Source organism: Mirounga angustirostris, unplaced genomic scaffold (assembly GCF_029215605.1).
Source record: "Mirounga angustirostris isolate CCGP_5_RB_7025 unplaced genomic scaffold, mMirAng1.0.hap1 SCAF_15, whole genome shotgun sequence".
Lineage (NCBI taxonomy): Eukaryota > Metazoa > Chordata > Mammalia > Carnivora > Phocidae > Mirounga > Mirounga angustirostris.
Genome location: NW_026991723.1, coordinates 91,562,132 through 91,589,033, shown reverse-complemented (window position 1 = coordinate 91,589,033; position 26,902 = coordinate 91,562,132). Strand labels below are relative to the sequence as shown.

At 58.0% G+C, this 26,902-nt stretch overlaps 1 protein-coding gene across 2 annotated transcripts in view; it reads right to left on the bottom strand.

Annotated features, from left to right (window-relative positions):
* The window catches only part of COL5A1 (collagen type V alpha 1 chain), a 149,734-nt gene that overhangs the window by 36,069 nt on the left and 86,763 nt on the right, over positions 1-26,902 (bottom strand). For both annotated transcript variants that reach the window (XM_045883480.3, XM_045883481.3), the window contains exons 20-34: positions 25,973-26,017; positions 23,464-23,517; positions 22,912-22,956; positions 22,305-22,358; positions 22,048-22,092; positions 21,250-21,303; positions 16,947-16,991; positions 16,031-16,084; positions 12,617-12,661; positions 10,887-10,940; positions 8,500-8,607; positions 7,732-7,785; positions 5,331-5,384; positions 921-965; positions 758-811 (exon numbers count right to left, since the gene is read on the bottom strand). In XM_045883480.3, the coding sequence (XP_045739436.1) occupies positions 758-811; positions 921-965; positions 5,331-5,384; positions 7,732-7,785; positions 8,500-8,607; positions 10,887-10,940; positions 12,617-12,661; positions 16,031-16,084; positions 16,947-16,991; positions 21,250-21,303; positions 22,048-22,092; positions 22,305-22,358; positions 22,912-22,956; positions 23,464-23,517; positions 25,973-26,017 (810 nt within the window). The remainder of the gene's footprint in view (positions 1-757; positions 812-920; positions 966-5,330; positions 5,385-7,731; positions 7,786-8,499; positions 8,608-10,886; positions 10,941-12,616; positions 12,662-16,030; positions 16,085-16,946; positions 16,992-21,249; positions 21,304-22,047; positions 22,093-22,304; positions 22,359-22,911; positions 22,957-23,463; positions 23,518-25,972; positions 26,018-26,902) is intronic.

Here is a 26,902-nt window from a genome sequence, read left to right as displayed (position 1 = left end):
AACGGCGACCCGGTGGGACAGGGAGGGCCTGCTGGGCGGCCGTGCGTTTCTATACGGAGAATCGGGGGAGTTGGCGACAGTGCCCTTGGCGGGAAGTGGGGACGTGTGAGACAGGCTCAGGTCCTCTCCTGAGGCAGAAGAACTTTCTTTCAATTTCTGGCAAAGCTCTCTCTATAGCTTCCAAACATTCTTCAAGAAAAGAAATAGGGGGCGCCTGGGTGGCTCAGTTGGTTAAGCGACTGCCTTCGGCTCGGGTCATGATCCTGGAGTCCCGGGATCGAGTCCCGCATCGGGCTCCCTGCTCGGCAGGAAGCCTGCTTCTCCCTCTGACCCTCCCCCTCTCATGCTCTCTGTCTCTCATTCTCTCTGTCTCAAATAAATAAATAAAATCTTTAAAAAAAAAAGAAAAGAAAAGAAAAGAAATAGGGCCTCCCCACCAGAACTGGATGGTGGGGTACCCAGATGGTTTGGCATTTGTGCGAAGCCCGGTGCACCCAGCCTCCTAGGGCCTGAGGCTGCCGTCTTGGAGGTTCCAGTGTTGGGAGCCCTTCCTGCCTCTGCTCTCGGGGTCAAGGCACATGATTCCATTCAACCTGACCTGTCCAAGTGCTGTTAGACCAGCTCCTTCTCAAGGAAATGTCTTTCTTTTTCTTTTTTTTTTTTTTTTTTGTTTCTCCAAATGAAAAGGCCATGATGACCCACAGGTGCATGATTGTGGGTAGCATGGCAGTCACCCCAGAAAACACTGAAAACCTACCTTGGGGCCAGGCTTCCCAGTGATGCCCCGGGGGCCTCGTTCACCCCGCGGACCCTGCGCAGGCAGGAAAGAGGAAAGGTGAGCTCGAATCATCCCAGCCCTCAAGACCTCCCTCCCCCTCCCACCAAGCGCTCCCTCTCCTGGAAACCCTGAGGGTGGTTACCGTCGGGCCTCGTTGACCCCGTGGTCCCGGCTTCCCAGGCGTGCCCTAGAACCAGAGAAGGGGCTGGTCAGTCGCTCGAGACACGTGCCATGGCCTGGGCGCTGGCCGTCTCCTGGGTTATGGGGAGAGCGCTCAAAGACAGAAGTGAGGAAGACCCTGTCTCCTTATCTCTGCTTCTACAGGAGAGTTTTCAGGCCGAGGCACTCACTGCACATTCAATACACAGAGCTTTGTATTCCCACTCAGGCCTGCAGAAATCCAATTTTCTTCCAGCAGCCTGATGGATGTTTACCACCGCTATCTGGTTTCCTTTCTGCAAGTATAGATGCCCCCTCCGCTCGCCCACCCGCCCTCTCCCTCTCTCTCTCCATCTCGCTCTCCCAGCGGCGGGGGTGGGGTGGGGGGGGTCATTATTGCAAGAGAAGAGAAGAACGTCAACCCCTTTCATACATAATTTACTTTTGCTACAGTTAAGAATATTAGCCATTAAATTTTCAACAGACTCCGCAGACAAGCAAACTTGCAACTCAATATATAAATCATATACCCAAAGTCATTTGCTTCTCTTCTAATAGAATTTGGACTCCTTTTTCTTGTTGTCGTTGTTTTGCATTTTCCAAACCAAGGAAAACAGATGCGCTGCATTTTTTTTTTTCTCTCCGAAGCAAAGCTCTGATAGCTAGTAAACACAGTTTACCTACGGCGTGTGGAAGCGGCAGGCTGAACGCCACCCCGGTGTCGCCACCGCCTCTCGACTGATTTTCCAGAATCTTATCCCACTTTCTAACGATAACACCGAAGACAGAGCTGTGTTGCTAAAGGCCGGCCACCTGACATGCCGCCTCTCACCATCTCTTGCTTGTTTGCTGCCAAGATGAAAACCGCTTTCTGCAGCCTCCCATCTTGAAATGAATGTATGATGGGATAATTATGTTGCATTTTAACAATGCACTCTGGTTTCCCTGCTTTAATTATACAGCAATATCCTTTGGCTTCAAATAAATGTTTGCATACAAAAACTAATGAAGCATTTGCTTTCTTCCAACGGTAGACTTTCACCAGTGTGGACGCCGGGGCCGGCCCTGGATGCTGCTTGATGTTTGTGGGTGTGCCCCAGCTTCCACCCAAACCCCCACCCTCGGCCCCGGCCCGCTCTCGTCCCGCAGAGATGACCCACCCCGGAGCAGACAGCAGGGGAGTCCCAGCCGTGGCGCACCCGGGCCTCCCGGGTCTTCTTTGTAAACTAAGCCAAGACAGAGAGGCATGGACGCTGGTGGACAGAAAGTGCCCCATCCACAGGCTCCTCTGTGGCTTGCCTGTGAGCGCCTGTCCTCACGTCCTCGCCGGGGAGACACAGGCAGCCCCAGAAACAGCCCTGTTCGAGCCGAGAAGCCAAACGCAGGTGGCGTCTCAGGACTCTGGTCCCCCTCGGCCACCAGCCCCGCAGAGCCGCCCTCCTGGTCAGCAGATGGCTCAGGATCGGGGAGGAATAGGCTCCACCACCAGCACCAGGAACTTCTGCTTCTCACCACCTTCCCCACGGCTCTCGTCCGAATCTCGATGATTTCCATCTGGGACTCTCAGGGAGGACGTTTTAAAAGCAGCCAGCACCATCAGTCAAGCGGCAAGATCGTCAGTCAAGTGGCAAGATCGCACCGTGCTCCACGGGGTGGCTTTGAATCCCGGGGATACCACCCCTTCTCATCTCCTCCACCTGCTCACCATCCTCTCATCCCTGGGACAGCCCCTGGCCCTGAGCCCCGCTCTGCCCCCCACTCAGGCCCGCTCCTCTCGGGCATCTGTCCGTCCCTGACCCCTGCCTACCTCCGCAGTGACCCCTCCCTGCCCATCCTGCTCTGTTTTGCTCCTAGCACACACTGCCATCTGCCACGCCATCCACTTTACTTACAGATTTGCCCACTGCCCCCACCTCTAGAAGGCAAGGTCCACAGGGCAGGGACCTGGGCTTCTCCTGCTGTATCCTCAGGGCTCTAAGAGGACCTGGGACACGGGGGCAGGGGAGGTGCTCCATGATTGCTGTTTAACGGATGGATGGATGGACACAGTGACGGGATACCAAGAACAACCCCACAAGTTGGTTTAAAGGGGCGGTGACCAGCCGGACTGCCACAGCCCCTGGAGGGTTGAAAACCACAAGGGCACGGGGAAGGTCACTGCCCCTGGAAGACAATGCCTCCTTCCTTCCCTGGGGAAAGTTCCAGAATACAGACATCTCTCTCTGGAGGAGGCGCCCCGTGGACGTGCGTAATCAGGGCTCCTCTCCCTGCAGGAACATGGGTCCTCCGCCGCCTGTGGGGATTAGGGCATGGGGAGCCCATGAGCCGAGCAGCGAACGGTGCAGGTCTCTGCCAGGACGTGCATATAAAACCGCGCAGGACGCTGGTTCGCTTGTGCGCAGTGCCGTCTCGGACGCTTCCCAGGGACAGATTCGGCTGTGTTCCTCCAGATGCCATGTCCTCTACTTGCCCCTGTGTCCCCAGCCCCCAGGAGGGGCACAGGGACTATTTCTCTCCCACGATGAGTGGACGTGCTGGCCGGTCCGGTTTGGCCGTGGCCCGAGCCATTCCCTTTTGTCAAAGTTCACATCTTTGTCATCCGGGCCCGCCCCCACCGCGGTGGCCACCGAATACAGATATCCCCACACACAAGCTGCAAAATCCCTGGAAATTCCCAGCGTAGATGGTTTCCTCGGGGCGTCCATGCTTCAGGGCCTGGGAACCACGAGCTCACCAGAGCAAGCCCCTGGCCCCACACTGCCCTGCTCTCCAAACACCTCAGTTTCCTCTGTGTCCCCGGAGACCCATGGCAGTGACGCATGAGGACAGTGGCCCATGGGGGCTCGGGGCGGGGGGAGGGGACCCTGGCATCCATCCGGCCTTCTGAGCCCAGGGGTGGGAGGCTGAGCAGCTCGAGGGGCAGGGAGAGGGCAGTGGGGCTTGGACCAGAGTGCAGCCCCAGGTCGCCGGCCGGGCCTCCACAGCTCCACAAGACCCAGCCCCTCAGGGCCTTTATCCCTGGCCCTGCCAGGTAGACTCCTCCATGGACAGGGGTTGTGGTCAAATCGCAAGACCGAATGCTGAATGTCATGACCCCCTTGGAGAGTCTCACTGCAGGGTGGTGTCAAAGGTCATGAGGCCTCCTCCAGCACAGGAACCATCCCCTTGTCACCCCACGCTTCCTAGTGCCCTCTGTGAGTATTCCAGAGGACAGCCTTCCCCAAAGACATCTGTCAGACTCTCCCTAAAAGGAAGAAGCAGATAGACAGACAGGTAGGGAGGTGGGTAGATGAGGGATACACGGACAGACAGACAGGGAAGAGCCACACAGAGAGAGACACACGCAGATGTAGATCCAGACACAGACAGGATCTACGTGCCGATACACAGCAGAGAGACAGATCCAGACCCAGACCCAGATGACAACAGTGCCCCTGTGTTCGCGCTGGGCTTGCACCGAGAGCGGTCCCTTGTTCCCTTTTCTTGTGAATCGGGCAGACACGTTTGTTTACACGGGTTCGGCTGCCTTGACGTCTCTCTCTGTTTTCAGGAGAGCTCACGGTCTCCGCTCAAACACAGTGGGACAGTTTGGAGCAGGTGCTCCGAGGAGGTGGAGGCCTCCACCTGTGCCAGGAACTCCAGTGTGGGGGTGGGGGGCTGTCCCAGGACATGCAAAAGCTGCAGTCCTTCTGAGGCCTGGGGTTCCCCCCAAGGCGTTGTCCGCACACATCTCACCGACCGGCCCCTCTGTGGATCCTGTGTCCCGAGGGCAGCAATCAGGCTGCATCATGCAAGCTCCCTGCGGGAAGGCCTGGGCCAGCAGGGAGTCAGGATGGTGCAGGGGGGTGGGGGGGGGGCATGGCTTCCCCCCGCCAGCCCCTCAGAACGCCGAAGTTCACGCTGACGACAGAGGGGACCACGGCGCACCGCACTGGGTAGCTGCCCTGTGACTACGGCAGCCGGGGAGTAACGAGGGGGAGGAGCTTCCTGAATTTGGATCAGCCCAGTGGGTGACATACAAAGAAGGAGGAAATTCCTTTTTCTCCTTCCCTTCCTTTTAAACTTAGCCTGGAGGAAAAATCACTTGGGTGGAAAGGGAAGAATCCGGGTTTCACTAATGACTGGAGGAGTGTTGGAGTGTTTATTAGAAAGCTCTATTCCCCCCACATGCTTTCCTCTCCTGCTGCCCTTCCTACCCCACCACCACCCAGCCCCATGTGCAGGAAGAGCCTCCGGGGCTTGGAGCCGAAGGCCACGAGCTTAAGGTCAGCTGTCTAGAAAGCAGTTCTGGCAGCAAAGTGGGTAAAAATAAACAAGACGTACTAGAAAATATACCCATTAAATACCCAGGCAGCAGAACAAGCCACCGGATCAGAGGTCAGGCTAGCCTTACCCTGCCACCCTTCTCGCCGTTGGCACCAGGAAAGCCAGGAAATCCAATAGAACCCTGAAAGAGAGGTAATTAATGAAGAAGCATGAGAGCTGGGCCAGAGGATGAGCCAGGCTGCATGTGCCAGGCTGAACAGCCCCAACACAAACTCTACCCACCTCCAACCCACCCATCCATCCACACATTCATCTATCCATCTATCCATTCATCCATCCATCCTTCCATCCATTCATTCATCCACCCACCCATCCATCCATCCATCCATCCACCCATCCATTCGCCCATCCACTCACCCACCCATCCATCCACCCATCCACTCTTTCACCCATCCATCTGTCTTTCTGTCTCCTGTCCATCCATCCATCCACTTACCCACCCATCCACTCACCCACCCATCCACTCATCCATCCATCCATTCACTCATCCATCCAACCATCCATCCACCACTCACCTACTCATCCACTCATCTATCCATCCATCCATCCATCCATCCACCTACCCACACATCCCCTCATCCATCCATCCATTCACCCACTCACCCATCCATCCACATATTCATCCATCCACCCACACATCCATCCATCCACCCATCCATCCAACCATCCATCCACTCATCCACCCACCTGTCCATCCATCCCCCCAGCTATCCATCCACCCATCTAACTATCCACCAATCTGTCTACCCATACATACATCATCCATCCATCCATTCACCCATCCACTCATCCATCCACCCATCATCCATCCATCACCCGCCCACTCAATAAATATTTCCTGAGCATCTCAATAAATATTTCCTGAGCATCATTAGAGTCCAAATCTAAAAACCAAAGCTGTCTTAACCATGCTTCTCTTTTCTCCCTTTCTCTACACCCAGGTCTTCAAAACACTGGTATTTGGGAAGAACAGGGCGCACAGACTCCTGAGATGAACTGGAGATGACGTGTGAATCTCACGTTTATGATATTTTGTTTACTGTGCCTTGTTGTCATGTTTTGTCATCTTCCCAGAGTACCTCTAAATAAAGCATGGCAGCTTATAAAGTCAGAAATCAATGCAAATTTATGCACTGGCTGTAGCAACTAACAGCTATTTCTTTCTAGAGACCTACAAGGGGCATGTAGACAAAAGATGAACTCAGGACTTTGATGTGGCGAATATCCAGACACCTACCGGGTGAGCTTCCCGTGACATGAAGGCGCCCCCCCACCCCTCACATACACGGGAGGTGGTGACTATCTTCAGTGGGCCCCTACTCTCCACGTGGCTCAAAATCCTGACCCGAATGTGTGCTTAGACCAGGAAAAGCTCACAAATGTCCAAACCTTGCACTTTTCACAGGAGCTGAGCATGGCCCACCGACCCCTATGTCCACCTACCAATCCGGGCTGGAGACTGTCACAGATACCTGGCTTCAGGTCCCACAGAGCTCAGTGGCTGCATCCAGTCACTCCCAAGGACTTCCAAACCAGCCAGGCGGCTTCTAAGTTCTACCCTTGCCTTCCAAGGACACTGCCTGAACTTGATCCACACACCCCCAAACTTCTCTCGACTCTGCCCCCCGAGGGACATGTACTTCAGGAGAGAAAATCTGTCCATCAGCCCCTCTTCCTCCAAGACGCGGTGGGCACCACATGACAGCCACGTCCAGCGTGCCACTTTCGGACACGAAACAAATTCCTGCTTCACAGCAAACTGTCTCCCTGCAGATGAGGTGCGGCTCCTTCCACGGAAGGACTGCTCTTTCCTGAGTCAGAATGGGATACCCAGCAGGGCAGCCAGCCCCCAGGGCCCTTCCCCTTAATGAGACTGAGCCTGGAAGTCTGGAGAGGCACTGAAGCCCCGGGAAGTAGGACAACACAGATGCAAACCTGGGGAGACAGGGGCTCTCCTCCACCACTAATTATGTCTCCAGTGCAGGCGGCTGGTTATTTTTTAAGGAAGAACCATGAATAATAAAAGCTGAGATTTGAAAAAAAACAATGTTTTAAATGATTTCCAAAGCCTCAAGGAGCTGTTTCACTTAAAGCAGAACATGATTTTCATATAAGGAAGGTTTCATCTCTCTTTGACACTCAGTTACAAGCAAATAACCTTCCAATCTCCAGGGTGAAGCAGAGGTGAGCGAGCCTGCACAGCGCTCGGTGTAGAGAAAGCAGCGGGCACAGGCACTGGGGACCCCGCGTGCAGTCCTCAGCTCCGGCTGCCTTTGCCCCATTCTCTGAAAGGCTCAACTAACGGTCCCAGCACCTCCTTCCAACTCGGCCAGACTAATGCAGAAGGCTGTGAACAGGGCAGAACTTGGGGTGGGGGGGACACAGTAGCCTCCCCAGGAACGGTGACCGGGCGAGAGGGGGCAGGGCAAGCAGGAGCCCTGAGAACACCTGACATGCTCATAGATTACCTTGGGCCCTTGTCTTCCTGGGTAACCCGGTAATCCCGGCACTCCGAGTTTTCCCTGGGGAGAAAGAAGGAGTTGCATTATCTGGCCAGCACCGTATTTCTCAATCCATTTTCTCTGAGCGGGGAAAGCCGGCATGTGTCAGCAGGGGCCGGAGCAGGATGCGGTTTCCAAAGACCGAAGGACTTGGAGAGACCCCTGCCTGCCCCCGGGGATGGTGTCTCCCGAAAATCCTGCCCTAACTAAAAGCAAAGTCCCCACAAGTAGAGAAGACAGCATGGCTAAAGCAAAAGCAACTGGAGACCAATCTTCCATAAAAGGAACCCTTTATCTTTGAGATTCTGTTTAACCCTTTTATAAAAGAGTCCTAGCCTTGGGGAAAGACAGGGCGGATGTCTGGGGCACTCTGAGAGCCCACTCCTGTGCCAGGGCCGAGGGGGAGGGTGGGGCAGCCCCGAAGGGCAGCGGTAAGGACAGCTACAGGAGTCCCCACATGAAAGACGAAGCCGGGGTTGCTGGGGCTCACAACCCAAGCTCTGGGAACCTCTGGAGGAAGGAGCTCTCCCAGGATGCTGGCAAAGTGCTCAGAAAGACCCAGCTCAGGACGAGAAAAGGATGGACCTGTCAACAGATAAATCCCTTGGGGAGGTTGGTCAGATCACGCCCATCCCCATCTGGGGGCCTCAGCCTGGCGGAGTTACAGGCTGGACAGCCAAGGCCATCAGGAGGGCCTGTCCCCGGGGGATGGTGGGAGCATCCCAAGTCACATACCTTCTCCCCAGGGGGTCCCAGAGGACCAGGGTCGCCATTCGGACCTCCACGACCCTTCGGGCCTTCGGGGCCATCCTCTCCTCTAGGACCAGGGGGGCCGATTTCCCCCTGCAAGTCAGAAAAGAGAAGGTGAGGGAGAACCCCCAGTCTCATCCCCCACCACACGACTCCCACGGCCCTTCTGGGTCTGAGAGTCCAGGTCCCGTGTAAGACCGGGCTGTAGGAGCCGCTCAGCCCGCTCAGCCCAGCAGGCGGCTCAAGCAGATGGAAGGTGTATGGGTCGGACAAGACCAGAGCAGCGTGCAGCAAGCTACAGGGCTCTGCTGAACAGCCACGCCGTCCCTCTGCACAGAGGTGGGTGGCTCTCTTCTCAACGCCACATGCTTCTGCTTCCCAGTTCCCTTCTCCAAACGAGCCCCTCCCGGGTGAGATAACCGGTTAACACGGGAGCTCTGAATCACTACTTCCCCAAATACAGCAGAATAGCAATGTGCAGGGGCCTGCTTTTTCCCTTGAAGGCCCAGGAGGCAGAGGGACAGACCACAGCCCCTGGCTGGGCAGCTGTCTGGGCATGGCTGGCACAGAGAAGACCATGGCACATGTCCCAGAGATGACAGGGTCCCCATACTGCCCCACCCAACTTGCCCACGGTATGGGTGGGGAGGCCTGGGCCCAGACAAGCGCGAGGGTCTGGGGGCTTGCTGAGGTCAATAGCAGCACCCCGGCTGAGCCCACCCTGGCTCTTTGCCCAGTGCTGAGTCTCCCTCTGATCGCTGGCTCCCAGGAGCAGCCGTGGGGCAGCTGTACCACCCACAACAAAAATGCGCACCGCGCGGATGAAGACCAATAGCTCCCCTATTTGTAAGGCCCAGTGTGTCTGCAGGCCCAGGTCCCTCAGGTCCTAACAAGTGTTTTTCTCCATCAACAAAAGAGTCCTTCACACATTTACTGAGCACGTAGAAAATGCCCAGTGCCGGGTGGAAATTTCTCTCGGGGGGAAATTAAGACCAATGACTCCAGCTCCCTGGCTGAGGAGGGGTCCCGGCTCCCAGTCCCACCCTCACCTAATTCCAACAGCAGGCCCGCTCTCGGAGCCTGGCATGTGCCTGCCTATCGTCTTTAGTGCAATCTCTTTTGAAAATGCATCCTCGTAATATGGGCCCCAAATGCAGGCTACTGCATCGTTAGAGACAGAATAAAAAGCACTTTGACCAGCCAAACAGAGAGGCCCCTCCGATGTGGGGAGTCGGAGTCCTGTCACCATGGAGAAAGTTCTAGAACGGCTGTGTTTAGCAGGAACATAACTGGGACATAACTGTGAAACGCATCTTTCTCTTTTATTCCTCCTCCTTTGATAGAAACCAAGATTGCTTCTGCCTTTGGAGGTTGGGACACCGCGCCAAGCGTGTGGGACTCTCACGCCCTGGCGTGTTCTGAAGAGGCACCTGCAGTCCCGGCTTGTCAGGGAGTAATTTCGGCAGCCGCGTGACAGCCCTGTGTCTGCTGACAGCCGTCGTCCAGGTGTGTGTCTGGCTGCCACCGTGGCCGTGCCCACCGGGCGGCCCAGGCACCTGGCTCCCTGCTGCCCAGGCTTGGGCTCACTCTGAAGCTGGAGGGAACCTTCAAAGTGCCCGCACCGCGGTGTGGCAGCCGCCCGCTCCCCGGACACTTCCTCCCGCGTCATCTGCATCACCCTCTCCTCATTTAGATGAAAACGCAGCCGGTGGCTTTCTGCTGGGCGCCTGCCATGTGAGCAAGCCCCCTCCTCCCCCAGCACCGACTGGCTTCCTCTGGAGTGGAGGTGAATTATTCATTAAAAAGAACGGGTTTGCTGCAGCTTCTGCTAGGCCAGGATGAGGTTACAGAACACAGGAGCTGCTCAGGGTCCTAAAAACACGCAAGAATGCTTGGCGGACCGAGATGCTGTGTGGGGGTGGGCAGGGACCCTGGCCCTCCCTGGTCAGAGGGCATGTCTGCAGCCCCTTCCCCTCTGCCCCCCACCACGCCCCCACCCTTCTGAGACAAAGGAACTGCTCTGCTGTCTCGAGTGTCGGCCGAAACATGACAAGTCTCCACCGAGCCACTGTGCAGGGTGAGGACGTAGGGCACAGGGGCCAGATGACCACAGGTGACCCCAATAATGGGGGGTTAATACCAGAAGAGAGCCGCCAGGGCTCTGAACCAGAAATGAGGGGCCAGTGGGGGGGGGGCATGCACAGAGCCAGGCCTCTGGGCCCCCAGCTGTCCCCGCCTGAGGGCCAGGAGCCCCCACAGAGGCTTCACCTAAGGAGAAGCTGTCCTGTGGCCCCAAAAACCCCAGCCCCGCCCCTGGCACCTCCCCATGGCCCCGACACCACCCCCTGCCCCGACACCCCCAAAACACTCACCCGATCACCCTTGATGCCCATGTCTCCTTTAAACCCAGGAAAACCATCTTCACCCTGAAAAGGAACAAGACAATGCCTGGGCTGCGTGAAAGAGCCCACCTCCCAGATGGCCTGTCCCCAACACTCAGCACAAGGCCCCCAGCAAGCACGGGACGGGCCGGGTGGGGGGCTTCTGAGTGCACGAGCCATCCCTCGTGAAGGGCATCCCGCTAACCCTCCGCGGTCGTGGGGCCAAGCTCACGATCCGCGGCCCAGCGCCCCCTGCACAGCTGGGCATAACTGGCCCCTGCGCCCACAGCTGCGTCCGGTCCGGGCATCGCCGGGGCCCAGTAACCGCTGACCAGCGAGCACCGGAGGGGGGCTGCAGGGAAGAGGCCCCACAGAAGCCAGGACCCGTGAGAGCTGTAGGCGAGGGAAGGGCCTGGGGCTCGGGCAGGCCTGCCGTGGGCCCAGGCCTCAGTGACACAGTCCTGCATTTTCTGGGCCAGTGGGACACGTTCCTGCTAGTTGTGAATTTGGGGATTCACACATGTCAATGGCCTGCTGTCCACTCGAGTCCCCACGGAGACACCCTCAGAGACCCTCAGGTGGTTTGCCCAGGGCCACCTGGCTTGCCCTTCTCTCCCAGGGTCCAGGCCCTGCATCCTGATCTCATTCGCCCATCCAGGGCCTGGTCCTCAACACCCAGGCTGGCCAGGGGCTCATACCCAGAGGGAGGCAGCTTTCTGGGACGGGGCGAGAACTCGTCCCTCCCCAGGCCGCCGTGACTCGGTTAAGTGCCAGGGACTCATCCGCAGCAGCTCAAAGGGTGCCACGATTCCGGGAGGTGGTTCCTCACCCCCTTCCCACCCCAGAACTGACTCAGGGACAGCGCAGGGACCCTCTGGGAGAAGAGGCCTGCCCCATGCCACCCAACCCACATTCTCTCAAGCAGCCCTGTCTCTAGCTAAAGGACAAAAGTGACAAGACAAACGTGGCGCTCTGGGGGCTCTGAGCAGCCCCTCCAACAGGACACAGGAATTTGGGGAGATGGGACCTGCTGGAGGGGACATGGTCTGCCCTGCAGGGAGAGTGCATGGCCCTGACCCACCGGCCCTCCGTCCCCACGCTTCAGATGCCCCAGAACGAGGGCTCAGAGGTCTGCCTTGCCCTGGCTGCTCCCCAGAGGGAACTGAGGCAGCCCATCTGTGTCCGCGCCTTCCACCAGGCAGCCGGCTGAGCAAACGCACAGCATGGAGGGTCCGGCTTCCCTGCCATCCCCGTCCAGGGCAGCCACGTGATGAGCCACCTCAGGACTGGCAGGTGCCGCAGGGGAGGACCCATGCCTGGAGCAGCCGGAGGCCATGGGGGCACTGCTTTCCCTCCACTCCCGGCTCCACTGCAGCATGAGGGGCTGCCCCTCCCCCTGTGAGGCAGGAGTGGGGCGTGGGGCATCCATGGCCTCTGCAGGTGAGGGGCGGGCTGTGTGCTGGGCCAGAGCCATGGCCTTGGGCAGGGGTGCAAAGCCCCAGCCCCTCAGCCCCGCCAGGAGGGACACCCACAGCCTGTCCTCTTCGACTGGGTTTTCCTTTTGCAAACAGTCTGGCCCTCAGGGTGCGTCCAGTCCCTGCCGCTCAGAGGCCACAGCAGTCTCAGCTGCGTCGGGCACTGTCACAGTGGAGCCACCCGCCCGAACCCCGCTCTGGGCTGCGTGCGCCAGGCGGCCACGGCAGGAAGGAAGGGGCACTCACCTTCTCGCCCTTGGTGCCCTTCAGACCACGGATGCCATCTGCCCCCTGTGCAAACACAAAGGGAAGGGAGTGAGTCAAAGCCTCTCCAGAGCTCTCAAAAAGAAAGGGTCTACGCCCCCAGTACCAAGGAGGGTGAGGGCTCAGCCGCCCCAACCCAGGCAAGCTCCTTCGTGCTCCCAGTCTCAAAGGAAGGGCTCCGTGGGCTCCCAGAGGCACCTCCCGTCCTCGCACCCACGCGAGGCCCCCCGTGCCAGTGATTCCCAGATGGCCTCCACTGACATCCCACCCTCATCCAGAAACATCTGCCTCTCTGAGGTCTGGGGAGCAGGTGGGACGCGAGGCCTCGGCATGTGCTCTGGAATCAGGTCCCGGCCCCGGCTCGGTGGCCTCTGACACGTCCCAGGTGCCTGGTGTCTCAGTTTCCTCATTTGGAAAGTGGGGGTGAAGACAAGCATTACCCTGTTACTGCTGGTGGGAGGGGAACGCCGGACAAGCCCCCAGGACGTGCCCCAGCACACAATGTCTGCTCAATTACCAATAGTAATGCGCTCCTGTCATTCTGTACTATTAACACATGATCATAGGTATAATCATGCTAATTACCAATTAATAATAATAACAGCACTGCTGACAATAATCAGCTCAGGACGTACCTCATCTCTGTGCCAAACAAGAACTGTAAGGAGGGAGGACATGTCCTCTTCCCTCTGACACCCCCCCACCCCCTGTGCCAGCGCCGTCCCCAGGCCAGGTAAAGCCATCCGTGGAACGGAGTTAGGTGGCCTCCGCCTGCGCCCTCCGAGCAGGGAGCAGAACTGACCGCCGACTCCAGAGGCCTGCTGCCCGCAGGACCCCAGAGAGAGGCCAGGCCCCCATCTGGTTCCAGCTGAGGCTGCCGCCAGGGCAGCCGGGCCACCTCCCACGTCCCTCGGGTGGCCAGCAGCCCTCTTGTGGCAAGAACTTCACACAGACTGTGCGGTTTGCGCCTCTTCCCAGGGACTGAGGAGGGGGCCCTAAGCAAAGCTGGAGCTAGATGCGGAGCTCGGACTGGCCCGGGGGGGCGTGGCCTCCCCTGGGGCCATCTGCCACCCAGACGCACCCCTGCTCTATCGGCCCCAGGCAGCCAGACATCTCAGGGCAGGGGGTGCACGGTTACCCTGAAACCCTGATGCCCTGGGGGCTGTGGCAGCTGCTTCCTCCCTCTTGCCATGCTGGTGGGTGGGCTTCCCCTGCCCACCCCTCCCAGACCTAAACTTCTACCATTTCACGACCCAGGTCCGAGGCCAGGGGAATGCGGCCCAGGGGACAAACAGACCAGGTCTCTGAGCCACGGCACTGCTGACATTTGGGGCTGGGTCACTTCGTCACGGGGGCTGCCCCAGGCAGAGCAGCGGTCTTGAGCAGCATCCCTGACCTCTAGCGATCAGATGACAGTAGGATCCCCCAAGTTGGGACAGTCAAAAATGTCCCCCGATGTCCCCCAGGGGGGGCACAAATCCACCCTGGTTGGTTGAGAACCGCGGGACGGCAGCATCCACTGTGGCCCCCGGGGGCCAGTCCTGGGGGACAGAAAACAAAGGGGCCAAGAGAGGGACAAGGCTTTGCCCAACGCCTCGAGAGAGTTTGTATTTAGGGTCTTCACCAGCCGGCCCGGCTCCTGCAGACTCGCTGAGCAGTGGATGTGACTTTGCTGACAGTCAGGCCTACACAGATAGCCCTCAGGAAGTTCGGGGACATGAAAGCACACGGAGGGGCCCTTCCCCAGAAGGAAGGCAGGACTTGGTGGAGAAGAGCCAGGCCTCCCTTACCGAGGGCTGGCCATCCCTACCAGTGACAGCTGGCCACCTCTCCGCCCGGCACCGTCACCTCCCTTGGGGGCCTGCTGCCCCTCAGGCTGTGAACACCACTGACAGTTTCCAAAACCCGGGGAAGGAGAATCTATTTCTCCAATGAAAAGAGCGTTCAGCTTTGCTTTTCCTCCCACTCTCCGCTTCCAAGTCTAACTGGATCACTCGTGGCATGAATGAATTTTAATCAGATAGACAAGATAAGAGCATCCTCCATAAACATTTTAAAGCAAACACCTTTCAGCACACAGACACAGCGTTATGCAATTAGCTGTGTATGGAGCTGGTAGATGCTTTTGTTCTACGACAAGAATTTGTAAAATAAACATTCGGGAGCTCACATCATCAGCATTTCTGCTAAAAAATCATCCTTGTAAGACTCATTAGGCGTGCTGGTAAGAGCCTGCTTCGGGGAGAAACCAGGCCCTCCTAGGGCTCCTGGCCCCGGGGAAGTCTGCCCGCGGCGGCTCGGGCCCTCGGCAACCCGCGATTCCTGGGACACGTAGCTGGGCGCCTCGGGGTCCCGCCCGGGGCCCTTGGTTCACAATAAGCAGGTCTGGGTCTGAGTCTGACTGAGGCACCGATGTTAGGCTAACTAGGGGCACGTGACTGAGCCCTAAGGTCTTGGCTTCTCCATCCTCCACACCGCAGGCCATCCACACACTCCTGATGCACAAGAATGCTGGGGAGCATTACGCATCCGGAACGATGCGGATCAGGTGCAGGAGCCAATGGGTGTGTTGGTGCTGAAGGCTCAGGCTGAGCTCGCTGTGTGTATACATATGTATGTATTTCCCTTCACAGCAGGTTAAAATCATTTTGAAGGAAAGACTCCATTAGCTTTCTCCAAGCCCCAGAATCACCTAGAGCTTTCCGACGCTACGCCCTTGTTGTTCTCGGAGAAAGCAGAACACCGCCACCCCACCCCCCAGCCCAGCACATGTCCCTCGGGGCACCTCCCTCTCCACATAAACGTGCCCGACGTGTCCAGAGAGCTGGCATGACTGGAGATTACATTACACGACTCAAAGCAAACATGGTTAGCTCTGGAGGAACAGACGGGGCCCATGCGTTGGGTATTGCTCCGGAGCTCTGTGCCCCGTTTAACCAGGTTCCAGGAGGCTTTCAGCGGCAGAAACGCAATTGTGGATAAATGGACACCTCCCACCAACTCCCCCCGCCACTGAGGCGCTCGGTCTGCCTAGGTGTTATCCATGGGGACGGGCTCTCTCTCCGGACGTGCAAAGGCCCCGGAAGCCTGCATGCCAGGCTGTTCACCTCAGCTGAGGTGTGCGTCCCTGTAGGGCTTGGGAGGGAGTGGGCTCTGGGTGACAAAGAGAGCAGCGTCCCAACAGATGGACAGACGGCCACGGTCCTGCTGGGTTGTCACAGACGTGCCAGAGACGTCCCCTGCTCGGGATCAGCCCCTCCTGGCCCCCGACGGTCACTCCCCCGCCTGCCCGGGACCTCTGTCCCAGGATCCCACAAGCCCAGGAGGGCCAGGGCTGCCGTGCCCTGCTAGCCCAAACTTGACCTCCAGGAAGCCGTGAAGCAGCAAGAATCTCACCTTGACTCCTCGAGGACCCGGATAGCCGATTGGGCCCTGGGGGCCAGGCGGACCCTGAAACCAAAGGGGAAAGACCATTAGCTCTGTCTCAGGTGGGCAGGCATGGCTGTGTCCGCCTGGGTGCTCCCCGCACAGCCAGAAAGCTTCCCTTCCACCAGCAAACTCCCCCTGCTCTGAGCAGAGACGACATCCCAGATCAGACCCTCAGAAGAGGCTCCTCAGGAGATACACAGGACCTGCTCCCAGGGGACCCAGCCCCCCCAGGAAAGCAGAAGTACAGGCTGTGTCCCATGATGAGAACACAAGGGACCAATCCAACTGCGGCCCCAGCCCAGCAGGTGGGGAGTAGGGGTGGGGCGGTGAGATGGGGAGGAGGCTCTGATGCTTTGGGAGGGCCAGGCTGCCGTGAAAGCAGCCTACTCCCAGCAGAGGCACCTCAGATGACATGGGACAGCTTCTGGCTGGGACAAGGGGACAAGGGCTGACCATCTGGGAGGGGAAGCCATTGACAGCCAAAGACAGCTGTCCCAGCTCACTGAGCAGGTGTGGACCCGGGGAGGGCCGGGCGAATGAAGGGAGTACAAGTGGACTTTGGCCACAAACAGGGCAGGAGGCAAGTCCCTGGGGTCTCAGGCTGCCTGGAGACTCCATCCCACCTTTAAACCCCCACGTCCTGGACCCCAAACAAGCAATGGCGAAGGGTCATTTGGAGACCCTGGCCCAGGACCTTCACTACCACTCAGCTCTTGTGTGGCCAAGATGATGGGAGTGCCACACCCCATATGCAGTAACCAAGGGTGGGGAGGGGTCACGGGGACCTAGATGAGTGGAGGTCCCCGCCCCCCCAGGCTGGGTCCCCTGGGCACGGACACCCGAGGAAGGGCCCAGCCGCCCCGCTCATTCCCTCTGAACCCACCTGGCCTCCTTTCTCTCCCGGAGGGCCTTCTTTGCCGGGGTGCCCCTGTCAGGAGAGAGAAGGCAGGCGTTAGTCGGTGGCCGCCCCCACAGCTGTTGTCACGTGTGGGAGGGGGAGCTGGGCACCCCCATCTCCTTCCCCCACACCCTCAGCCAGAGAGGCTGGAAGTCAAAGGCATCAGATGGCAGCTGAGTGCGGAGGTCACTCCCAGCCGCGTGGCCCCGAGCCAGTCGTTCAGCCCTGACCCTCGGCTGCCCCCTCTGTGACGTGGGCTCCGTGGCAGGCCCAGCGATGACCCGAGCTGCCGTGGAGGAGAACGTGCTTGGACGCCCACGGGCGGGATCCGCACTCAAGGATGTCACCAGACTCACTGACGCCCAGCCCACCTCCAAGAGCAGGTGAGCCGGAACCATGGCCTCAGGCCCTCGCATCAGGGATTCTGAGCCGAACAAGGAGGGATGAAGTGGGACCAGGGGTCTGGACATGCTGGCCTCCGGACCGGCAGGTGCCACACTGTTGGCAGGACCCACGCTCTCATGCTGGGAGACATGGGGGTGGGGGCAGGCTGGTGCCGGGACATAGACCACATCCTGTCATTCAGCTGGGGTCCCAGTGCGTCCCTAAGTCTTCGGGCTGTTTGCCTCCCAGCCTCCCAGCTGGTGCAGGCTGAAGTGGACGACCTAATCCCACGATATGCGTTCAGAGCCAACACCCAGCAGACATGGTCACGGCCCCCCTGGTCACTGCCCTGTCTACCTGAGCCCCAACCAATCCCATTCTCAGAAATGCGAGCTCTCTGACTTTCCAACCGAGGTCGGTCACTAGTTTTATGCCTTTGAGTTCATGAGGCAAGCCCAGAAATAAAAGCAGAAAGAGAAACACTTCACTGCTGGAAATACCCCAAGGATTCCAGTAAAGAGGCCGTGTAGTGTGGTGAGGATGCTGGCAGGGCAGCGTTGGATTCTAGGCCCGGTTACCCCCCACCCGCTGTGTGACCTTGAGGAAGTCACTTGCTCTCTCTGGGCCTCCACTTCCTCGTGTGTCAAAGGAGAGGGTGGACTAGGTGCTCTTTCAGCTTGAGTGTCCTAAGCATCGAGGACTCCATTTCTAGAACGCAGCAGCATTATGGGGACCTAAATCTCATCTCTCTGAATAAATGATTTGTGGGTGTTCCACTTTATTTGTATTAGTTGTACAATCGGATTTAACGCTGTTGCAAACAGCCTGCTCTGAGGGCCAGGCAAGCAGGGGGCTACAGGAGTTCCTCTGCAGGGCAGGGTGCCCTTAGGGAGCCTCGGAGCATGGGGAGTCTGGGGGTGCCCGCCTTAGGGGGAAATCAGGCACCAGACAGACCACACCTGCCGCTCTGGACCAAGGGGGACACGCCTTCCACCATGCTGCCTTCCCAAAACAAGGCTCACGGCGCCAGCGCCTCATGGGGCAGGGCTGGACCCAAACAGTGCCGAGGAGAAGGTGTCCTGATTCGGGGTGACTGGGTCGCAGTGGATCCTGCCCCCCAGCCACAGGCTTCTTGGGGGGATTTTACTCCAGCATATTTCCATTAAGGACCCCGGGGGCACGGGGAGGCCATCTGGGGGTGCTCGAGCCCCAGGCTCCAAGTGACACACACGCTGGGGGCAGAGCCCACATGGGTCCCTCGGAGGGCAAGTTTCGCCCTCCACGTGGTAATGTCCTCGCTCACGTGGTGCAGATGATCACGTGTCTGCCCCACAGCATCGCTACAGGGAAGGGAAAGAGCAGGTTTGCCAAGCTCTCAGGACTGCGCCCAGCACGGAGCAAACAGCCAACACGCGTCCACAATTATCGTAATTATTAGCATTAATTGAATGGAGGCTAAATGTCTTTAGGTGCATTTTAAGTTGTGTTTATAAAATGAGAGCAACTACGTGGGGGGAAGCACAAAGCACACTTATTAAAATGTCAGAACAGAAAAATATTTAAAGGAAATACATCAAAATAAGAGATTGATTCTCCCCTAGGGAAAAGCCAGGCTGTCTCCCCTCCTTTGCCGTGTGTTTGCATTTTTGCAATACTCTGTAACGAGCATATAATGTGTAATGGAAAAATAATAAAGCTTAAGTTATGTGTATTTGATATTTTTCTGATTAAAAAAGTAATGTATGTTCTCTGTAGCCCATCAGGCAAGAGGCAAAACAGACGAGGTCCCTCATAACCTCACCGCCTGCAGCAACCCTGGCTAATTGTGCTACGGGTCCTCTGATCCACGTTCCGCATGCCGGAAGACAAAACTGGCACCGCATGGTGTGGTTTTAATTTAATATTGCGCGGTGTGCCTTTTCTCATGTCACTGAATACTCGCCGAAAGTCGGTTTTTACTGGCTCCGTAATATTCCTTCGAACCATAATTCACGTCCCCGTTTCCCCGTCGTGGGCTCTCCGGGATGATTTAACCATGCGCTCCAGTATGTGTCGGCCCCGAAACACTCCCTCCTTCTGAAGGGCTTTAAATCAACCTTCCTTTCCGCAGCCGAAGCCAAACCCAACCAACTCGAGGGAAGAAGAAACAAAACCCTCTCTTTAAGGGTGATCAACAGCCCCGCTGCCTCAGTAACAAGAGTGTGTCAAGGTCTCTATCCCTGCGGATTCACAGGAGACAACCGGCCGGCTCGCTGGGGCTGCGGCACCAGTCGCCCCCGAGGTGTCTGCCACGTGAAGCACCTGCGGCCGGCCACACTCAGCCGGGTCCGCGGGGCGTTCCTGTTACAGGTTCGAGTGTTCGTTGGGGGAAGAGAGATGCAGCCAACGGGCCCCACGGTGGGAAGAACACTGGAGGAGGTGTCAGTGTGGGGACGGGGCAGGGGTCTCCCCGGCGGAAGCAGTCAGGTCGGGGGTGGGGGTTTGCAGCCTGCCCCACCCCCAGCACCCTCTCCCCTGGGGCCGCTGAAGAAGCTGCATGGGGAAGATGCACGTAAGGACGCCAGCCCCTCTGCTGTCACGGGTTGGGCCTTGAAGTTGGCGTCAAGGTGGTTTGTTTTGGTTTTTTTTAAGATTTTTTATTTATTTATTTGACAGCGAGAGACACAGCAAGAGAGGGAACACAAGCAGGGGGAGTGGGAGAGGGAAAAGCAGGCTCCCCGCAGAGCAAGGAGCCCGATGCGGGGCTCGATCCCAGGACCCTGGGAACATGACCTGAGCCGAAGGCAGATGCCCAACAACTGAGCCACCCAGGCGCCCCAAGGTGGTTTTAACTTTGTTGTCATTTCATTTACTTGGCTAATTTTCCATAACAAGATGTGTTATTTTATAATCAGAAGAGGAAATTAAGTGTGAATGTAAGTTAAAGGAGGGGAGCGACATGCTATGTCCGCGCTCGCAGACGTGTGGACCCAGGAGGACGCGGGAGGCCCAGGGCAGCTCTCGCGCGGTGGGGCGGGTTAGCCGCCAGCTCGGGGAAGGACAGGGCGGTGGCGGACGTGCGATGCCCTGGACCGGGCCACGCTCCACCTTGGAAAGGGAAGCAGACGGTTGTGCCTTAAACAGTCACCAATCAACTGTCAACATATTGAGCTCTTGCTTAGTTTTTAATGGCTTGATTAGAACAATAAAATACGCCCTGTCTGACACAGGTAATTCATCCAATCTTGTCTGTGGAAACAGGCTGTGTATATGCAGCATCACCTGAATCCTCTTAAAAAAACCCAAATCCCCAAATCCCACCAGCGACTTGCAGAGAGGGCAGTGGGTGCCGATGAATCCACACGCACTCACACACACCGACCGTGCGTCACCTCCCCGCCCCTCCCTCCGACAGCCCAGCCTCGGATTGGACGGGCCACTGGCTCGCTATTTCTAGGCGCCATCTAATTTGGCTCCACAGCTGTGCTCACACAGAGCAAACGCACTCATGAATACCCTCCTTCTCAGTGTGTGATCGATAAAAATACACTCGGCAAACTCGCTGTCCTTCCCTTCAAACACCAGCGACACAGGGACCAGCTTGGAGCCCAATCCACCCTCCTCCTTGGAGTTAAAAATGCAGGCTGGGCTCTGGTCATGAAGCAGCGCCCCCAGTAAATAACTCATGTTCCTATTCATGCAGTCTCCACCCCTTGATTGGAACCCATTATGGAAAAGTGTGTCCAAAGCCCAGTAATTACTGAGCAAGCAAGCTCGCAATCAATCGTCTTCATTTGCGGAGGTGGGAGAGAGGAAACGAGGGGCGAGGGGGGCGGCCGCGGGCCTGGGTGCCAGGTCCCCACCCCTAGGGACCCCCCCAGGGGCCAGGCGGTGTGTGAAGGGGTGAGGCGGGCAGGGTACTCACCGGGGGTCCGTCGGCACCGGGCATTCCTGGGAGGCCTGGTTTACCCAGGGGACCCTGGAACAAACCAGAGACCCCGTGAGCCCTGGGGTCTCCTCTTCCCTAGGCTACCCCACCCTCCACCTGCCCCCAAGGGCACTTCTCAACATTTCTGCTCAAAGAACATTTGTTGAAAGGGATGCTCAGAGGCACGGAAGATTCCAGCAACCGAAGCATCCAGGGCGCAAGGACCCTCGCCCTCTGCTGTTTCCTGGGCCTGCAGGTTTTGCTACCAGAACAAAACACACCCGCCAAGTCCAGAGAGGCGGGGTTCCCAGTGCCGCCTGGCTATCTGAGGTACTGATGACCACACCTTAGAGGCAGCTCTGAGCCAAGTGAAGCACCTGGGGTTGAGCACAAGCTCTCAGCAGGTGCCCGGGATACACTCAGGGTTGCCAGATTTAACAAAAACAAAACAAGATGCCCAGTTAAATTTGGATGTCAGGCAAACAACAAAGATTCAAATTTAACTGAGTGCCCTGTTTTCTTCCTAAATCTGGCAATCCTCTACATAGCTAGACAATGAACGCATGGTGAATTTATGATCAATGAAAGACGAAGATCCCCGATCTTCCCCTGAGCTCATCTGCTCCATGCAGAGTGAGCTGAGCTTCCCTGCGTCTGGGGGAGGACAGAGGCACACACAGGCTGGGGGTGACCAGCACTCCTGAGGCCTGGACCCTGGCGGGATGAGCTTCCCAGGGGCAGAAACACAGCCTGCTGGCAGGTGGGGCCGTCCCTACACCTGCACAGCCCACTCACCTTTTCCCCTGGAGGACCGATGGCACCCTGGGGGCCTGGAAGACCCTAGGAGAGGTGGAGCGGGGCAGGAAAGGTCAAGGAAGTTGGCTCCAAACTCCTCCCTGCCACCCGTCCACCTTCCCCGGCACCCGCTCCCTCATGACTGGGTTCTAGGTCACATCCAGGCTGTAGGTCCCTTTGGCCAGGACTGGCAGCACGGGGCCTAGCACACCCCAGCGGAGACCCCCATCTCCCGCTGCCCATTGCTGCTCACTTACCTGGGCACCTGGATTACCCTGCTGTCCCGGGGGGCCGGGCTCTCCCTGGGGTCCCTAGAGGGGACATAAGCAAGGGCACTGATGGGAACTCCGGAGGGCAGGCAGGGAAACAGTCTGCTCTCACGCCCAACACCAGCGTCAGAGGACGACGCCCAGGCAGGAGGAGGCAGGTAGCCCCACAGCAGGGGGGACCCGGGCCTTGGCACCTGCAAGGCTCTCCACGCTGACCCCGATGCGAGGAACACTCAGTGGTTTCTGCCAGCGACCCAGACAGCCGCCGGGAAGGAGCCCGCGGAAGGAACGGAACAGAAAGTATTCTGTTTGGCAGAACATTCCCAAAACATTGCGCTGAAGTCTCGCGGTAGAGCCGTGAGAACGATCTCTTGTGGGCTTGGCTCACGGTGCATGCTCATCACCAGGGCACAGCGCGGAGAGAGGGCGAGTTCCCTCCGCGCCTGTGTGGCTGTGGTCCGGCTCTGGCGGGAACAAGCCCGAGCTCTCCCACTGCCGGCTCCAGGCGGGGCCGGGGCTCAGGGCCTGCACCCTCCTCCTCGGAGTCCCTTCCGTTTTGTTGGCAACAGCTGGGTGGCAGACCCCAGAGACTTACCACGTTTCCTTTCGGGCCTGGTTGGCCGTCCATCCCCGTCACACCCTGGATGAGATTGAAAGAAAAGAAACACCAAGACAGAATGCTCAAGAGTCCACGATGCTCACAGGGAAAATCCCATCCGACTCAGCTTGGTGTCCTGGCCACGTGTCTTAGGATGGCACACCCTCTGGGGACGGGGCAAGGGTCGATTCTAAAAAGCCCCAGAGGCTCAATCGGCCAGGGCTCAGTGGAGCTGCCGGGCCCTGGCACTGGCTGGGGGCAGGCCCAGGGAATACACGCATCGGGACAGGGCCCCACCAGACCCATGGGCTGCCTCCTCCCAGAACCTTCCCAGAAGGAGGACATGAGGCGTCCTGGAGACTGGTAATAACAGCACATGCCGCGTGAGGAAGGGGAGAGCCGCACAGCCGGCTGGCCTCCGTGTCTCCACCCGCAAAGCCACATGTGCCGGAGGGCTCCTTCTGCCTGGGAGCATCAGGGCCCTGCTGACCTCAACTAGCCCTGGGCAAGTGTCACAGTGGACAGACGTGCAGAGGTGACAGGCCTTACCGGAGGTCCAGGAGGGCCCGGGGGCCCCTTCGGCCCCAACAGACCACGTGGCCCCTGCAAGAGGAAAGGACAAGGCTGTTCACACTTGGCCAAGAATCCCCGCCCCAGCCCTGCCCCCAAGCAAATCCTGCAGCCTCTCTCCTCCCAGAGCCTCGCTCCTCCCAGAGCCTTTGCTGCCACGCAGGTGTCCACATCTCCCCGGGAGGCATGGCCAGTGCCCCGTCCTCACCTGCTTCACCTCCTTGCCCCACCCCACCTCTCCACCTCGGCTCTGGATGCAGAGGCGGGAGCCAGGAATTAAGGGGCGGCTCAGGCCACGGAGGAGGGGGCATCCTCAGAATAAGGGGAGCCTTTCAAGTCAAGGGGGCTCTTTCACACTCGCTCAGGGCAGGTGCACACAAAAGCTCTCCTCACGGAGGCCACAAAGACACTCTGCTGCATGGTGTGCTTTGGTCCATGTGTCCTTACTGGCTTCCTCTCAGATCCCTCCACACAGGGACGCACGACTGCATTTCTGACACCAGAAGGCAGAGGGTCACGCTGATGGGGATGCGGTGGTCAAATGCAGAGACAGAGCGTGGGGCTCAGGCTTTTTCTGGGACACCACGACAGCCCAGAGCTCAGTCCCTCTCTCCCCTGCAGCGAGGGGCACGTGTGGGGACAGCCCCTTGTGCTTACGGAGGGACACTCCTCCAAGACAGCGCTGGCCCCAGCACGGTTCACGAGACTCAGGAGGCCACACGGCAGAGCTGTTGTCCACCACGCGAAGGAGCCCCATCCTGAACCACTCACACCCGCCTTGCCCGCTGGGGAATCATCCAGCCCTTAATCAACGCTTGAGCACCCTAAATTTTGATGGTCACTCGTCAGATGCCGTGGAAGGGAAATCGTTCCCATGCTCCTGCCATGTAACTGTTCCCTTCGTTATTTAAATGCCTGGCCCTGTAAATGCTTTCTAGGAGTTAATAACCCAGAAGGTATCACTTAGACGTGTGTTAAGGGGAGGACTGGGTAATGGATTCTCCTTAGGGGCTAATCAGACATCCAGGGTATAATTTAGTCCCCAGTGAATGTGTGAGTGCAACCCCAGGCTCTCTCTGTGCCATGTTCGCAATATTTCTCCTCCATTGACATCGCCAGATGAATACGGCCGTGGCGACGCAGACAACACAAGTGAGACATTTGAAAAGTAACCATAAGTGAAACGTAAATGGTGTTCTTTGTCACTGAGGAAATGTGCTTGGGCCCTGAACAGAGCTCGGCTTGGGGAAAGAGCTGTTTGATGTCACAGGAGGACCACCCTGATGGAAGGCTCCACTTTTGGGAAGTGTAGACATCAGAAGGGATGGCAAACCATTTGATCAGTCTCTGCAACTGCCCCTGGACACTTGCCTGATGTGCTCTGGATGTCCACCATGCCTGCAGCTTGGACACCCCCATGATGACCCTGGACACCCCCATGATGCCCCTGGACACCCACCATGATAAGCCTGGATACCCACCATGCCTGCAGCGTAGACACCTACCATGATGGCTCTGGACACCCACCATGATGACCCTGGATGCTATGATGGCTCTGGACACTCACTATGATGACCCTGGACGCCCACTATGATGACCCTGGACACCCACCATAATGACCCTGGACACCCATCATGATGACCCTGGATACCCACCATGCCTGCGGCCTAGACACCCACCATGATGGCTCTGGACACCCACCATGATGGCTCTGGACACTCACTAGGATGATCCTGGACACCCACCATGATGGCTCTGGACACTCACTATGATGACCCTGGACACCCACCATGATGACCCTGGACGCTATGATGGCTCTGGACACTCACTATGATGACCCTGGATGCCCACTATGATGACCCTGGACACCCACCATAATGACCCTGGACACCCATCATGATGACCCTGGATACCCACCATGCCTGCGGCCTAGACACCCACCATGATGGCTCTGGACACCCACCATGATGGCTCTGGACACTCACTAGAATGATCCTGGACACCCACCATGATGGCTCTGGACACTCACTATGATGACCCTGGACGCCCACCATGATGACCCTGGACACTCACTATGATGACCCTGGACGCCCACCATGATGACCCTGGACTCTCACCATGATGACCCTGGACGCCCACCATGATGACCCTGGACTCTCACCATGATGACCCTGGATGCCCACCATGATGACCCTGGACGCCCACCATGATGACCCTGGACACTCACCATGATGACCCTGGACGCCCACCATGCCTGCGGCCTGGAGTCCCAACCACAGCCCTCCAGGCCTCAGCTTCTTCCTCCAGGGAAGGTCATATTTGCCCTACCAGCCTCTCCAATGTGCTCCTTCTTTTCCTCCCTCAAGAGTCCCCCAGATGTCTCTGTTTCTCTAATCTATGCTCTGGGTCGGTCCCTGGCTCTGCTCAGAGTAGCCTCCTCAAGCAGCCTGTGGCCATGCTGAGGACACAGAATGCGATCAGGACTTACAGGTTCCCCAGGCAGCCCTCTGGGCCCGACTTCTCCATCGTCACCCTGTGGGGGAGAAAAGAGGCAGGATTTTAGAGACAAGTTCTAAAGCTCGGACAGAGAGACAATGTTCCCTGCAGCTGTGCAGAAGGATGCTTTGTCCTGGGGCTGCTTCTGCCTCTGCCAGATTTACTGGTCCCGGTACCAGCCGGGAAGGCCCAAATGTCCTCACTCCCAGAAAGCTGCAGGGAAAAGGTGGGATCTGGGGCCCTGGGACACTCTGCTCAGGAGGTCACAAACCACAGGTCCAACGAGGAGAAAGCTGCACAAGAAAAATCACATGAGCAAAGGATCTGGTTACCCTGATGGGTAAGAATAGGGATGAATGATAGAGGGATAGAAGCCAGATGGAGACAGAAAATTGGGAGGCGGTGAGAGATGATGGGGAAGGAGGGAGGGAAGGAGGGGGAGAGGGAGGGGGAGAGGGAGGGAGGAAGGGAGGGAGGGAAGGAGGGAGGGGGAGAGGGAAGGAGGAAGGGAGGGAGGGAAGGAGGGAGGGGGAGAGGGAAGGAGGGAGGGAGGGAAGGAGGGAGGGAGGGAGGGAAGCAGGAGAGGAAGGGGGAGCGGGAGAGGAAGGGGGAAGGAGGGAGGGGGAAAGGGAGGGAGGGGGAGATGGAGAGGCAGGGGCAGGGAGGATGAGAGGGACGAAAGTAAATGACAGGCAAGAACAGGAGTGATAGAAGCTGGGGAGTAAAGGAGTCACGGATGGTCACCAGATCCCCCGGGCCAACCCCAAGGTAGCCTAACCTCTCTGCCAGGGCCCTAAACACAGCTGGGGGAGTAAACCAAGATGAGTCTTCCTCCCAGCTGGACAGGGAAATGCTGCCTAGACTCGACTGGTCCAGATCAGGAGCTGCTCGTCAACATGCCACTTCTCGCCAACAACGGGCC